At 40.1% G+C, this 15,425-nt stretch overlaps 2 protein-coding genes across 2 annotated transcripts; both read left to right on the top strand.

The window, feature by feature from the left end:
• Window positions 1-243: 243 nt before the first annotated feature.
• On the top strand, window positions 244-15,140 carry LOC106577171 (myelin and lymphocyte protein). The gene is made up of 5 exons (XM_045700983.1): window positions 244-450; window positions 1,551-1,715; window positions 2,071-2,202; window positions 2,318-2,446; window positions 15,006-15,140. The coding sequence occupies exons 1-4, from the start codon at window positions 364-366 to the stop codon at window positions 2,393-2,395; spliced, it is 462 nt and encodes a 153-aa protein (XP_045556939.1). The 5' UTR covers window positions 244-363; the 3' UTR covers window positions 2,396-2,446; window positions 15,006-15,140.
• LOC106577163 (myelin and lymphocyte protein) lies at window positions 12,845-15,140 on the top strand. The gene is made up of 4 exons (XM_014154975.2): window positions 12,845-13,079; window positions 14,205-14,369; window positions 14,630-14,761; window positions 14,877-15,140. Exons 1-4 carry the CDS (start codon window positions 12,993-12,995, stop codon window positions 14,952-14,954), a joined length of 462 nt encoding a protein of 153 aa, XP_014010450.2. The 5' UTR covers window positions 12,845-12,992; the 3' UTR covers window positions 14,955-15,140.
• Window positions 15,141-15,425: the final 285 nt, after the last annotated feature.

The following is a 15,425-nucleotide window of genomic DNA, read 5'->3' as shown; positions in this document are numbered from 1 at the left end:
AGAGTGATCCAATTCAGATCCTACATCTCCCACGGGGGGCCAGCACAGAAAAAAAAAAAAATGTATGAGTTGTATGAAATGTATGCATTCACTACTGTAAGTCGCTCTGGATAAGAGCGTCTGCTAAATGACTAAAATGTAAATGTAATGTACACAAGCTGACACAACCAACTGGTATTTCAATGTAATGAAGAAATAAAACATCAAGAGAATGAGAGGAGGAGGAGGAACAGGTGTGGGAAGCAGGGCTTTAAAAAGCAGAACTGTTTAGGTCACAGGTCTCACTTTTGGGAGAACTGTGTTGGGCACACACCCACATCAACAAAACGCCAACACACAGGTAGACCTAGACACTTTGGGAATATGGCTTCTAGCACCTCCAGTAACCCACTGCCCAGTGGCACCAGTGTGTTCACCACTGTTCCAGACCTCTTCTTCATTCCTGAGTTTGTGAGTACAGACAAATCAAATAAGTGTTCTGCTCTCAGCTGGGACTGGACTACTGGCATTGCTCTTTACTCTAGAAATATTCTTTACTCTAATGCCCTTCACATTTATCAGAGGGAGATAAGACATTTGATTGTTCAAGGTAATATTTGGGTATGCATGCATGATGTAATTCAGAGGGCACTGAAAGGAGTATTACTTTAGTGTCAGACACTGTGTGTAGACTCATACCAAGCACTTCTTTGATTGCTGCAGCCTTCTTGGTCAGGTTTATTTCTGCTGATAATTATTGCCATAGTATTGGAAAATATGTTGATTTCTGGTTTGTGAATATCAGCTAAATCCTTATCTGAAACCAAACTATGGTTATCGCATGATCCGCGCTGTATCCAAACACCATTCATCCTCTCTTTACTGGCATGTTTGTTGAAGGAGGGGGCAGAATGTGTGTGTGAGTTTGGAAATGATCATGTACGACGGAGTGTCAGATTCTCTATGGAGAAATTGTGGCAATGGTATCTAGTAACTAATCAAAAGGCGTATGATTATGAACAAGTGTTCATTTGGATGTTTTTGACGGAGGTAAAGATAACATAGAGCTCGTAACTGTTAGCCTACTGACTGTTGCATGCACTAGCTGTCACAGCCATTACTTGGTGAAATGTTCTATGCAAATGGTTGAACCCCTGACTAAATGAGCTTTAGTAAGTTAAAGCTATCAGACCTTGCCTAGAGGTGCATGTTTACTTACCCTGTTACTGTGGCCTGCTCTCTGTGGTCTTACCACAACACATGGAGTGACACTATTGGGGTGACATTAAGAAGTGGATGGCTGATTGAACCATCAAATCCCATGACTAACAACTTGTCAACTAAATGCATTGATGTTTACACATTATGACCGTACGTGTTCTGTGTTCTCTCTCTCTCTCTCTGTCTCTCTCTCTCTCTCTCTCTCTCTCTCTCTCTCTCTCTCCTGTGTGTGTGTGTGTGTGTGTGTGTGTGTGTGTGTGTGTGTGTGTGTGTGTGTGTGTGTGTGTGTGTGTGTGTGTGTGTGTGTGTGTGTGTGTGTGTGTGTGCATGTGCGCGTGTGTGTGTGGCAGATATTCGGAGGTCTGGTGTGGACTCTGGTGGCCTCCACAAAGGTGCTGATTGCGAATCCTCAGGGCTGGGTGATGTTTGTCTCTGTGTTCTGCTTCATCATCACTACCCTGTGGTTCCTCATCTTCATCAGTGGAGCCAATAAGAGCAGCATCTGGCCCACACTGGTGAGTCTGAGAGACATTCATACAGCCATCTTTGATAAAAGTGATTTACTCGAAAAGGATTATGGAACAGATTTTCTTCCCATCCTAAATGTCTAATCAGAAAGAATGATGATGATGGTGATGATGACGATGGTGATGATGATGAGAGTATAATGAACATTCTGTCTATTGAAAGGCTGTAGTGTTATAACAGGTAGTATAACAGGATGATGACTAACTCTCTCATGTTGCTTCTCTCTCGCTCTCACTCTCACTCTCTCACACTCTATTTCTCTCTCTCTCTCTCTCTCTCTCTCTCTCTCTCTCTCTCTCTCTCGCTCTCTCTCTCGCTCTCGCTCTCTCTCTCACTCTTCAGGATGTTGTGTATCATTCCCTTGCATCCTTCTTCTACCTCAGTGCAGCAGTGGTACAGGCCTATGTCACCATTAGTCTGAAATCATTTACCAGTACTTTCTTCAAAGAATACCAATTGGACATTGCTGCAGTGGTATGTTCCTTCACTCCTGTGACTCAAACAAAGTGTTCTTCAACTGAAGCTTACTGCATGTCCCTAGTAGTCCATCCCACTCCTCACCTTTCTGTATCTTGTATTTTTCCTGTAGGTGATGTGTTATGTGGTGACTCTGCTCTACGCCCTCCATGCCATCTTCTCTACGATGAGATGGAAGAATTCCTCATGAAGACCTGCATCCACAAGACAACAGACAATGGGGCAACAGACATTAGAGAAGGCTTTGTATTGACATCAATTGTAATCTATACATATTCAAATATTTTTCTATATTATTTTCTTCTTGCAAATACCATAAACAAATTTGGAGTGAAATGCATATACAATATAAATAAAAAGATAAATAAATATATTTTATATTTAACAAAGTGCCTGATTCAGATATAATACTATGTCTAGGTGTAGCAAAAACTATTACAACGATGTTAAATAAAAATGCTGATGTGAAGCAATGCATTTTGTTATGGTAGGGTAGACCTATTAGATGAACATAGGAACTGAAGAGGTTGCGGTGGCTACTCTTGTGAAAAATGTATAATCTATCACCCCAACATACTGTAGAGGCAAACAAAGGACTGATTTCCCCAGCAATGCATTTTGCACACACAGTTTCTTTTGTAATTTTCTTGAACAAAAAGGTCAACAGGTCATCTTATTTGTGTAGGGTAGGGTGTGTCCAGGTGGCGAAAGGTAGACTGCCTACCACAATGCCGCAGCAGGTTTTGCAAGTCATCTTTCATATAAGGGAACACCTGTCGCTCCGTTAGTTCACTGTAGTAGTTGATAGCGAATAGTAGGCATAGCACGTTGATTGCAGAGTATGCAGCCTAGCCTATGGCATTCATTTGTTATGCTACAGAAATTACAAGGAATTTAGAATAGTATGGAAGGCTTTAGGCCATCGGCGGACAGGGAACAGAAACACAACGGCCCATTTTTTTCCCTTGAGGCCCCCATTATTAACCAGATACTGATCATTTTAAACACACCCAGGTTAGGCAAAAAATAGACCAGGCCTCCTGGCATTAGCTAGAAATACCAGATGGCCAGTCTGCCCTAGCTTTGAGGGCTCCCGAGTGGCGCAGCTGTCTAAGGCACTGTATCTCAGTGCAAGAGGCGTCACTACAGTCCCTGGTTCAAATCCAGGCTGAATCACATCCAGATCAGGAATCCCATGATCGGGAATCCCATAGGGCGTTGCACAATTGTCCCAGTGACGTTTGGGCGAGGTAGGCCGTCATTGTAAATAACAAGTTGTTCTTAACTGACTTGCCTAGTGAAATAAAGGTTTAAAATAAAATGCAGGCTGCTGAACAACATGGTAAAACACTCATTACAACCTATGGCTTATTTGTTTCTTTGGAGAAGCACCACACCAACAGTTTGTCAATTAAGCGTGGGCTGATTATATGTTGTGGTGGATTTCCTCACAGTGAAACTTTATTCCACTCTTTATTTATTCCATTCCACATGTAGGCATGATCTCTTTCATTTGTTTTGTCTATTGTTACAAATATGATGCATGGTCATTAGTGCCTGATGATGATGCCTCACAGACATAATTTCATAAGAGGCAGATGCTACTTATCTAAGTGTTACATCACAGAAGGAATGCAATCATTCTTTGTTGACAACAAAATACATAATTTCTGTCTCTTTTTTGTACTATGTGTTTTTTGTAATATGCTCTGCAGTACAAGTAACTTTTGTACAGTAGACTTTAAATACTTAAAATATAAATATATAAAACCAATGAATTATTATTATTACTTGGTCTTTCAGAGCTTCATTCAAAATCTGGATTTGACACCTGCAAGAAACCCAGTAAACATGTAACGTCACATCTCTCTCTTCATCTCAAAGTTGTCTCCCAGAGAATGCTTGAATGCTCTAGAGTACGTGTGAAACTCATTCCACGGAGGGCTGAGTGCCTGCAGGTTTTCGCTGCTTGCTTGTACTTGATTGATGAATGAAGGTCAGTGATTAGTTAGAAACTCTCCTCAACTGGTTATCTAGTTCCTAATTGGACACAAATTGAAAGGAGGAACCAAAGACAAGCAGACACTTGGCCCTTCACGGAATGAGTTTGACACGCCTTCTCTAGAGTCTAAGCCAGGAAGAAGGAATTGTAACGTCACAATCATTTTCTTCATCTCAAGGCAGTCTCTCCTAGAAAGCTTCAATGGAATCCTCCATTGTCCTTTCTATTAGAACTATACTGAACAAAAATATAAACACAACATGCAACAATTTCAAAGATTTTACTGAATTACAGTTAATTTAATGAAATCAGTCATGAAATGGATTCCTTAGGCCCTAATCTATGGATTACACAAGACTGGGAATACAGGCATGCATCTATTGGTCAAAGCTACCTTAAAAAAATATATAGGGGTGTGGATCAGAAAAGCAGTCAGTATCTGGTGTGACCACCATTTGCCTTATGCAACACGCTGTCGTACATGTCGATCCAGAGCATCCCAAACATGCTCAATGGGTGACATGTCTGATGAGTATGCAGGCCATGGAAGACCAGTAACATTTTCAGCTTCCACGAATTGTGTACAGATTCCTTGCAACATGGGACTGTGCATTATCATGCTAAAACATGAGGTGATGGAGGCAGATGAATGGCACGACAATGGGGCTCAGGATCTTGTCACAGTATCTCTGTGCATTGAAATTGACATCAATGAAATGCAATTGTGTTTGTTGGCCGTAGCTTATGCCTGGCCATACCATACCCACACCACCACCATGGGGCACTCTGTTTACAACGTTGACATCAGCAACCAGCTCACTCACACGACGCCATACATGTGGTCTGCGGTTGTGAGACCTGTTGGATGTACTGCCAAATGATCTAAAACGACATTGGAGGTGGCTTAGGGTAGAGAACTTAACATTCAATTCTCTGGCAAACACTCTGGTGGATATTCCTGCAGTCAGCATTCCAATTTCACGATCCCTCAAAACGTGAGACATCTGTGGCATTGTGTTGTGTAACAAAACTGCACAGTTTAGTGTCCTTTTATTGTCCCCATGCACAAGGTGCAACTGTGTAATGATAATGTTATTTAATCATCTTCTTGATATGCCACACCTGTCAGGTGGATGGATTATCTTGGCAAAGGAGAAATGCTCACTAACAGGGATTAAACAAATTGGTGCACAAAATTTGAGCAAAATAAGCTTTGTGTGCTTATTGAAAATCTGTAGGATCTTTCATTTCAGGTCATGAAACATGGGACCAACACTTCACATGTTGCGTTTACATTTTTGTTCAGTGTACTAATATGTGAAAAGACTGAAGAGGGACAAAATAAGTTTTCTCCATATTGCTTTCACCTCTCCAGCCATAACAAAGCAGTAGTCCCCAAGGAGAGTGACTGAGGACCATTGGGATATAGCCCTGCACTTGATGCCATTCCAAGTCAATGAAGGCTTCAGCAGACCTTTGTAGTAGGTATGGACTGGATTGTTGTGCTTAGTTGTTATTGAGCAGACTAGTGTGGTTGTGTGTGTGTGTGTGTGTGTGTGTGTGTGTGTGTGTGTGTGTGTGTGTGTGTGTGTGTGTGTGTGTGTGTGTGTGTGTGTGTGTGCTTGCGTGAGAGTGTTTAAGGGGCTAAATGAATGGCTGAGTGTGTGTTTTATAAGTTTGTCAGTATGCTTGTCTATTAATGTGATTTTGTGTGAGATAGTGTGTGCCTAATGGTCTCTTTGTATCTCTCCAGGACTTTGCGTACCATTGACTGGCAGCCTTCTCCTACCTTAGTGTATCAAAACCCCTGGCGAAGGTCACCACTCATTTTAAAGAGGATACAGCCATCTAGCAAAACTACCAGATAGACATTGCTGCTGTGGTAAGTGCTACACAGATACCAGTGCTTAGAAAGAGCTGAATTAATATTCATTTGAAGAAATTACAGACAAATTCAATTTACTGATACTTTATTGAGAGCATTATAACAGCAATGACTTAGTTACATAGCTACAGTATCTGTGCATTGTTGGGAAGGTAAGTAAGCATTTGACTGTTAGTCTACACCTCTTGTTTACAAAGCATATGGTGAATACAATATATTTTATTTGTGTGTTTCTGTATATTCTGTGAGGCTCAGAAAACATGTGTCTTGGACTTCTCTCAGGTGTTTTCCTACACGGCCACATTGTTATCTTTCCTCCATTTCATCCTGTCGTCCATTCGGTGGAATGCCTTTTGATGACGAGTTATCTCCATTGATGACACTGAATGTGTTAGCAATGCGTAAGCAATCAAGAGGTGTAAGTTACAATCAACTTCGTTGTTCTCACACACCCAAAATCATAGATTTGAACCAGAGGCACAAAACCAGACATTTTAATAAATGGTTTGCATGGATATGTTAAGGAATTTCTCATTCAGTTTTTATTACTGATATGCAATCTTGTCACATACTGTAATCAATGGATGATCTCTGTACGCCTGTAATTATTTTAGTAAAATAACACTCCTGATTGATCATGATCAACACCTACTATCTGGGAACCCCATCTTCCCATCACTTTTTATACGATTTGTATACGATCTATATATCTATATATACCACATATATACACTACCGGTGAAAAGTTTTAGAAAACCTACTCATTCCAGGGTTTTTCTTTAGTTTTACTATTTTCTACAATGTAGAATAATAGTGAAGACATCAAAACTATGAAATAACACATATGCAATCATGTAGTAACCAAAGAATTGTTAAACAAATCAAATTATACTTTATATTTGAGATTCTTCAAAGTAGCCACACATTGCCTTGATGATAGCTTTGGTCTGATGAGTCCAAATTTGAGATTTTTGGTTACAGCCGCCGTGTCTTTGTGAGAAGCATAGTAGAACAGATTATCTCTGCATGTGTGGTTCCCACCGTGAAACATTGAGGAGGAGGTGTGATGGTGTGGGGGTGCTTTGCTGGTAAACCTGTCTGTGATTTATTTAGAATTCAAGGCACACTTAACCAGTATGGCTACCACAGCATTCTGCAGCGATATGCCATTCCATCTGGTTTGCGCTTAGTGGGACTATCATTTATTTTCAGCAGGACAATGACCCAACACACCTCCAGGCTGTGTAAGGGCTATTTGACCAAGAAGGAGAGAGATGGAGTGCTGCATCAGATGACCTGGCCTCCACAATCACCTGACCTCAACCCAATTAAGATGGTTTGGGATGGGTTGGATCACAGAGTGAAGGGAAAGCAGCCAACAAGTGCTCAGCATATACTTTTCTGTTTACTACATGATTCCATATGTTTTATTTCATAGTTTTGATGTTGTCACTATTATTCTACAATGTTGAAAATAGTAAAAAAGAAATAAACACCCTTGAGTGAGTAAGTGTGTCCAAACTTTTGATATACACTGGTACTGTATATATATACAGTTGAAGTCGGAAGTTTACATACACTTAGGTTGGAGTCATTAAAACTCGTTTTTCAACCACTCCACACATTTCTTGTTAGGACATCTACTTTGTGCATGACACAAGTCATTTTTCCAACAATTGTTTACAGACAGATTATTTCACTTTTAATTCACTGTATCACAATTCCAGTGGGTCAGAAGTTTACATGCACAAAGTTGACTGTGCCTTTAAACAGCTTGGAAAATTCCCTAAAATGATATCATGGCTTTAGAAACTTCTGATAGGCTAACTGACATCATTAGAGTCAATTGGAGGTGTACCTGTGGATGTATTTCAAGGCCTACCTTCAAAATCAGTGATACTTTGCTTGACATCATGGGAAAATCAAAAGAAATCAGCCAAGACCTCAGAAAAAATATTGTAGACCTCCAATCATCTGGTTCATCCTTGGGAGCAATTTCCAAACACCTGAAGGTACCACGTTCATCTGTACAAACAATAGTATTCAAGTATAAACACCATGGGACCACGCAGCTGTTATACCACTCAGGATGGAGACGTGTTCTGTCTCTTAAAGATCAACATACTTTGGTGCGAAAAGTGCAAATCAATCCCACAACAACAGCAAAGGACCTTGTGAAGATGCTGGAGGAAACAGGTACAAAAGTATCTATATCCACAGTAAAAACGAGTCCTATATCGACATAACCTGAAAGGCCGCTCAGCAAGGAAGAAGCCACTGCACCAGAACTGCCAAAAAAAAGCCAGACTACAGTTTAGAACTGCACATGGGGACAAAGATCGTACTTTTCGGAGAAATGTCCTCTGGTCTGATGAAACAAAAATAGAACTGTTTGGCCATAATGACCATCGTTATGTTTGGAGGAAAAAGGGGGAGGCTTGCAAGCCGAAAAACACCATCCCAACCGTGAAGAACGGGGGTGGCAGAATCATGTTGTGGGGATGCTTTGCTGCAGGAGGGACTGGTGCACTTCACAAAATAGATGGCATCATGAGGCAGGAAATTATGGAGATATATTGAAGCAACATCTCAAGACATCAGTCAGGAAGATAGAGCTTGGTCGCAAATGGGTCTTCCAAATGGACAATGACCCCAAGCATACTTCCAAAGTTGTGGCAAAATGGCTTAAGGACAACAAAGTCAAGGTATTGGACTGGCCATCACAAAGCCCTGACCTCAATCCTATCGAAAATTTGTGGGCAGAACTGAAAAAGTGTGTGCGAGCAAGGAGGCCTACAAACCAGTTTCACCAGCTCTGTCAGGAGGAATGTGCCAAAATTCCCCCAACTTATTGTAGGAAGCTTGTGGAAGGCTTCTCAAAACATTTTACCCAAGTTAAACAATTTAAAGGCAATGCTACCAAATATAAATTGAGTGTATGTAAACTTCTGACACGCTGGGAATGTGGTGAATGTAATAAAAGCTGAAATAAATCATTCTCTCTACTATTATTCTGACATTTCACATTCTTAAAATAAGTGGTGATCCTAACTGACCTAAGACAGGGCATTTTTATTAGGATTAAATGTCAGGAATTGTGAAAAACTGAGTTTAAATGTATTTGGCTAAGGTGTATGTAAACTTCCGACTTCAACTGTATATATTATCTACCAAATTTCACAGTGGGTGCGAGACCTGGAGAGGCCTACAAGCCACAGTGTCTCGCACCCACTCTGACATTTGATGGCGGATCGGTGATGATCTTAGGGTTCTTCAGCAAGGCTGGAATCGGGCAGATTTGTCTTTGTGAAGGACACATGAATCTAGCCACGTACAAAGTTGTCCTGGAAGAAAACTTGCTTCCTTCTGCTCTGACAATGTTCCCCAACTCTGAGGATTGGTTTTTCCCGCAGGACAATGCTCTATGCCACACAGCCAGGTCAATCAAGGTATGGATGGAGGACCGCCAGATCAAGACCCTGTCATGGCCAGCCCAATCTCCAGACCTGAACCCCATTGAAAACCTCTGGAATGTGATCAAGAGGAAGATGGATGGTCACAAGCCATCCAACAAAGCCGAGCTGCTTGAATATTTGCGCCAGGAGTGGCATAAAATCACCCAACATCAATGTGAAAGACTGGTGGAGAGCATGCCAAGACGCATGAAGCCGTGACTGAAAATCAGGGTTATTCCACCATATATTAATTTCTGAACTCTTCCTAAGTTAAAACATTAGTATTGTGTTGTTTAAAAATGAATATGAACTTTTTCTTTGTTGCATTAATCGAGGTCTGACAACACTGCATAGTTTTAGTTTTTTTGACCAGTTGTCATTTTCTGCAAATAAATGCTCTAAATGACAATATTTTTATTTGGAATTTGGGAGAAACGTTGTCAGTAGATTATAGAATAAAACAACAATGTTAATTTTACCCAAACACATACCAATAAATAGTAAAACCAGAGAAACTGATCATTTTGCAGTGGTCTCTTAATTTTTTCCAGAGTTGTATTTGTTTACAGGCCATGGAGACTTTTTTTATGTTCTAGTTTCTGTTGACTTGTGTTTTGAAAAGCAGATATTGTCTCCAACTAATGTTGGGGACAGTCATTATATGGAATGCGTGTGTGTGTGTGTGTGTGTGTGTGTGTGTGTGTGTGTGTGTGTGTGTGTGTGTGTGTGTGTGTGTGTGTGTGTGTGTGTGTGTGTGTGAAGGCAGGTAGGGGAAGGGGTATCAGGAAGGGGAGAGAGTTCTTATCTACCAGGAACCAAAGAAGCGAAGGACCTTTGACAATCACTCTTGGATTACACCTTATACGTTTCAAGTTTTAATGTCACGTGCACAAGTACAGTGAAATGCCTTTCTTGCAGTAATCAATGCAGTAATCAATAACAATGTAATACTAAAAATAACAGAAGGTAGAACAGAAAATAAAAATGAAGGTAACAGACAAGATCCAATACATACCTTTCTTGGTCACATGACCCAGTGCACTGTTTATAATAATAATAATATAAATAATAACATCCACAGTTTTTTTTTTGGGGGGGGGGGATGTGCAGAAAGTCTTGTTGATCTAACTGCACTATCCAATTTACAGTAGCTATTATAGTGAAATAGTAAAATAATACCATGCTATTGGTTGAGGAGAGTGCACAGTTCTGAACTTGAAAATGTATCAATAAACCAACTAGGCACATTAGGGCAGGCTTGATACAACATTTGAACAGAAATGCAATAGTTCATCGGATCAGTCTGGGATCAAACTTTGCACATACACTGCTGCCATCTTGTGGACAAAATCAAAATTGCGCCTAAACTGGAATAATTGATTGGGGCCTTTCTCTTACATTTCAAAGATGATGTATCTTTGTATTATCTTTTACCAGATCTAATGTGTTATAATCTCCTACATAAATTTCACATTTCCACAAACTTCAAAGTGTTTCCCTTCAAATGGTGTTAAGAATATGCATATCCTTGCTTCAGGTCCTGAGCAACAGGCAGGTAGATTTGGGTATATCATTTTAGGTGAAAATTGATTATTTTATTTAACCTTTATTTAACTAGGCAAGTCAGTTAAGAACAAATTATTATTTTTAATGACGGCCTAGGAACAGTGGGTTAACTGCCTTGTTCAGGGGCAGAACAACAGATTTTTACCTTGCCAGCTCGGGGATTCAATATCGCAACCTTCATGTTACTAGTCCAACACTCTACCACTGGGCTACCTGCCACCCCAACCTTTCACCTTACAATGATTTGTTTAAAGGTGAGAATGTATAGAAAACATGATATGAGAACCAAAACCGCTGGCCCAAGAAAGATTATTCCCTTGGGAGAGCAGTTTCCAGTCTTAAGAACATCAGATTTGTTACAATACTATAAATCGAATGATTCTTAATGAAAGGTCAAAAACAAAGAACTTGAGCTACGAGATATGATAACATATAGAATATATGTACAATATTTTTGTTTTTTTACACGTCACTCATGACTGAAAAAATATCAAAGTGTTTATCCATAATAAAGACAAACAATATAAGAAGCCTGAATATCAGGTGCTAATAGCACCCCCAAGTGGTGGAGAGGTCACACAACACATTACACCTGTCCTGCACCAACCAAAATATTCAGCTGAAAGTCTTTAAAGAACTACTTAGTTTGAATCCTACCATTAGTTCAACCACCAAGTTCAAGACCATATGAAGAGAACACTATTGAAATAAATACCTGTCTGGCTTAAGACAGACAGCACTGTTGGAAGGATCCCTTCTTTGGAGAGCTGTTCATGTGTGAATGAATGCTTCTTCAGACAACAAACTAGAGACTCCCTGCCAAGGGGTTTCCAAGTTGAGGTAAACAGCACACATAATTATTAATAACTCATAAGTTGACTAAACGGGCTATTAAAATATGATAACTATACACAATAAAGAGTCTGAAAATAGTCAAGGAGAGATAACATGGCAAGTCAGAGTACGGAAAAGTACGGCAGAAATGTATACTTTGAGTTTGCAAAGTAATTCTCTGTTAAAAGCTCTTGAGTTTGATGCTATTTTCTTGCTGCATTGTTTCGTTTTCTTGCTGCAAAGTTTCGTTTTCATGATGTTTGCGGAAGGTGGTGACTATGTTAGTAGTTGCATACTGGAATGCAGGTGGAAATGAACTGAAAAGCTAAAACAGCAAGAGCCTCTGGAGCGAGCAGTGGACAGCTGCTGAGGAAATGATCACTATCACTATAACTGGCATCAAAGCATGACATGTCCTGACAGCTCCTTGAAAAGCAATAGAACACATCACAAGCCATTTTGGAGAGTTGACTTGATTAATTAAAAGAAGGTCAACGTATAGGAAGTTATCAATTGTATAGAATAGTTGAAAACAGTTACTTTTCAGATGTGATATGGGACCTTGTTTGGCCTCCCGCCTACATACAGATGTAGGATCTTAATTTGATCCAGTTTGCTAAAGAAGGAAAATAATCCTTCAGCAACAGGAAATTTGAATTATTATGTGGATTATAATTAATGGACATTATTGTAGGTGTTAATCCATTTTTTGTTAGGGCAAATCATGTAGGAAATGTAAAACTTTAGAAGCCTTTTTTTAAACTCAAATACACGACAAGTTTGCATTTCCTCCTTTTCTTAACAACAAAAGAGTGATCCAATTCAGATCCTACATCTGTACACAAGCTGACACAACCAACTGGTATTTCAATGTAATGAAGAAATAAAACATCAAGAGAATGAGAGGAGGAGGAGGAACAGGGAGCAGGGCTTTAAAAAGCAGAACTGTTTAGGTCACAGGTCTCACTTTTGGGAGAACTGTGTTGGGCACACACCCACATCAACAAAACGCCAACACACAGGTAGACCTAGACACTTTGGGAATATGGCTTCTAGCACCTCCAGTAACCCACTGCCCAGTGGCACCAGTGTGTTCACCACTGTTCCAGACCTCTTCTTCATTCCTGAGTTTGTGAGTACAGACAAATCAAATAAGTCTTCTGCTCTCAGCTGGGACTGGACTACTGGCATTGCTCTTTACTCTAGAAATATTCTTTACTCTAATGCCCTTCACATTTATCAGAGGGAGATAAGACATTTGATTGTTCAAGGTAATATTTGGGTATGCATGCATGATGTAATTCAGAGGGCACTGAAAGGAGTATTACTTTAGTGTCAGACACTGTGTGTAGACTCATACCAAGCACTTCTTTGATTGCTGCAGCCTTCTTGGTTAGGTATCCCTTGTGAAAGAGACTATGTGTGACAATGAACTTTTCCTGGTTAAATAAATGTTTGTTTATTTCTGCTTGTAATTATTGCCATAGTATTGGAAAATATTCTGGTTTGTGAATATCAGCTAAATCCTTATCTGAAACCAAACTATGGTTATCGCATGATCCGCGCTGTATCCAAACACCATTCATCCTCTCTTTACTGGCATGTTTGTTGAAGGAGGGGGCAGAATGTGTGTGTGAGTTTGGAAATGATCGACGGAGTGTCAGATTCTCTATGGAGAAATTGTGGCAGTGGTATCTAGTAACTAATCAAAAGGCGTATGATTATGAACAAGTGTTCATTTGGATGTTTTTGACGGAGGTAAAGATAACATAGAGCTCGTAACTGTTAGCCTACTGACTGTTGCATGCACTAGCTGTCACAGCCATTACTTGGTGAAATGTTCTATGCAAATGGTTGAACCCCTGACTAAATGAGCTTTAGTAAGTTAAAGCTATCAGACCTTGCCTAGAGGTGCATGTTTACTTACCCTGTTACTGTGGCCTGCTCTCTGTGGTCTTACCACAACACATGGAGTGACACTATTGGGGTGACATTAAGAAGTGGATGGCTGATTGAACCATCAAATCCCATGACTAACAACTTGTCAACTAAATGCATTGATGTTTACACATTATGACCGTACGTGTTCTGTGTTCTCTCTCTCTCTCTCTGTCTCTCTCTCTCTCTCTCTCTCTCTCTCTCTTTCTCTCTCCTGTGTGTGTGTGTGTGTGTGTGTGTGTGTGTGTGTGTGTGTGTGTGTGTGTGTGTGTGTGTGTGTGTGTGTGTGTGTGTGCGTGTGTGCGCGTGTGTGTGGCAGATATTCGGAGGTCTGGTGTGGACTCTGGTGGCCTCCACAAAGGTGCTGATTGCGAATCCTCAGGGCTGGGTGATGTTTGTCTCTGTGTTCTGCTTCATCATCACTACCCTGTGGTTCCTCATCTTCATCAGTGGAGCCAATAAGAGCAGCATCTGGCCCACACTGGTGAGTCTGAGAGACATTCATACAGCCATCTTTGATAAAAGTGATTTACTCGAAAAGGATGATGGAACAGATTTTCTTCCCATCCTAAATGTCTAATCAGAAAGAATGATGATGATGGTGATGATGATGAGAGTATAATGAACATTCTGTCTATTGAAAGGCTGTAGTGTTATAACAGGTAGTATAACAGTATGATGACTAACTCTCTCATGTTGCTTCTCTCTCTCTCTCTCGCTCTCTCGCTCTCTCTCACTCTTCAGGATGTTGTGTATCATTCCCTTGCAGCCTTCTTCTACCTCAGTGCAGCAGTGGTACAGGCCTATGTCACCATTAGTCTGAAATCATTTACCAGTACTTTCTTCAAAGAATACCAATTGGACATTGCTGCAGTGGTATGTTCCTTCACTCCTGTGACTCAAACAAAGTGTTCTTCAACTGAAGCTTACTGCATGTCCCTATTGGTCCATCCCACTCCTCACCTTTCTGTATCTTGTATTTTTCCTGTAGGTGATGTGTTATGTGGTGACTCTGCTCTACGCCCTCCATGCCATCTTCTCTACGATGAGATGGAAGAATTCCTCATGAAGACCTGCATCCACAAGACAACAGACAATGGGGCAACAGACATTAGAGAAGGCTTTGATATGACATCAATTGTAATCTATCTTTATTTTTTCATGATTTTTTTTCTTGCAAATACCATAAACCAATTTGGAGTGAAATGCATATACAATATAAATAAAAAGATAAATAAATATATTTTATATTTAACCAAGTGCCTGTTTCAGTTGCTGAGATCGAATTCGATAGAAAAAATGTATTATATAATATCACATTTTATTGGTCAGATGTTAATGTGAGTGTAGCGAAATGCTTGGGGTTCTAGTTCCGACCGTGCAGTAATATCTAACAGGTAATCTAACAATTCCACAACAACTACCTAATACACATAAATCTAAGTAAAGGGATGGAATAAGAATATGTACATATAAATATATGGATGAGCGATGGCCGAGCGGCTTAGGCAAGATATAATACATGGTATAAGATACAGTA

The sequence above is a fragment of the Salmo salar genome, chromosome ssa18 (genome assembly GCF_905237065.1).
Source record: "Salmo salar chromosome ssa18, Ssal_v3.1, whole genome shotgun sequence".
NCBI classification, from domain to species: Eukaryota; Metazoa; Chordata; class Actinopteri; order Salmoniformes; family Salmonidae; genus Salmo; species Salmo salar.
The sequence above is the reverse complement of the archived record's forward strand: the minus strand, read 5'-3'. Positions and strand labels throughout refer to the sequence as shown.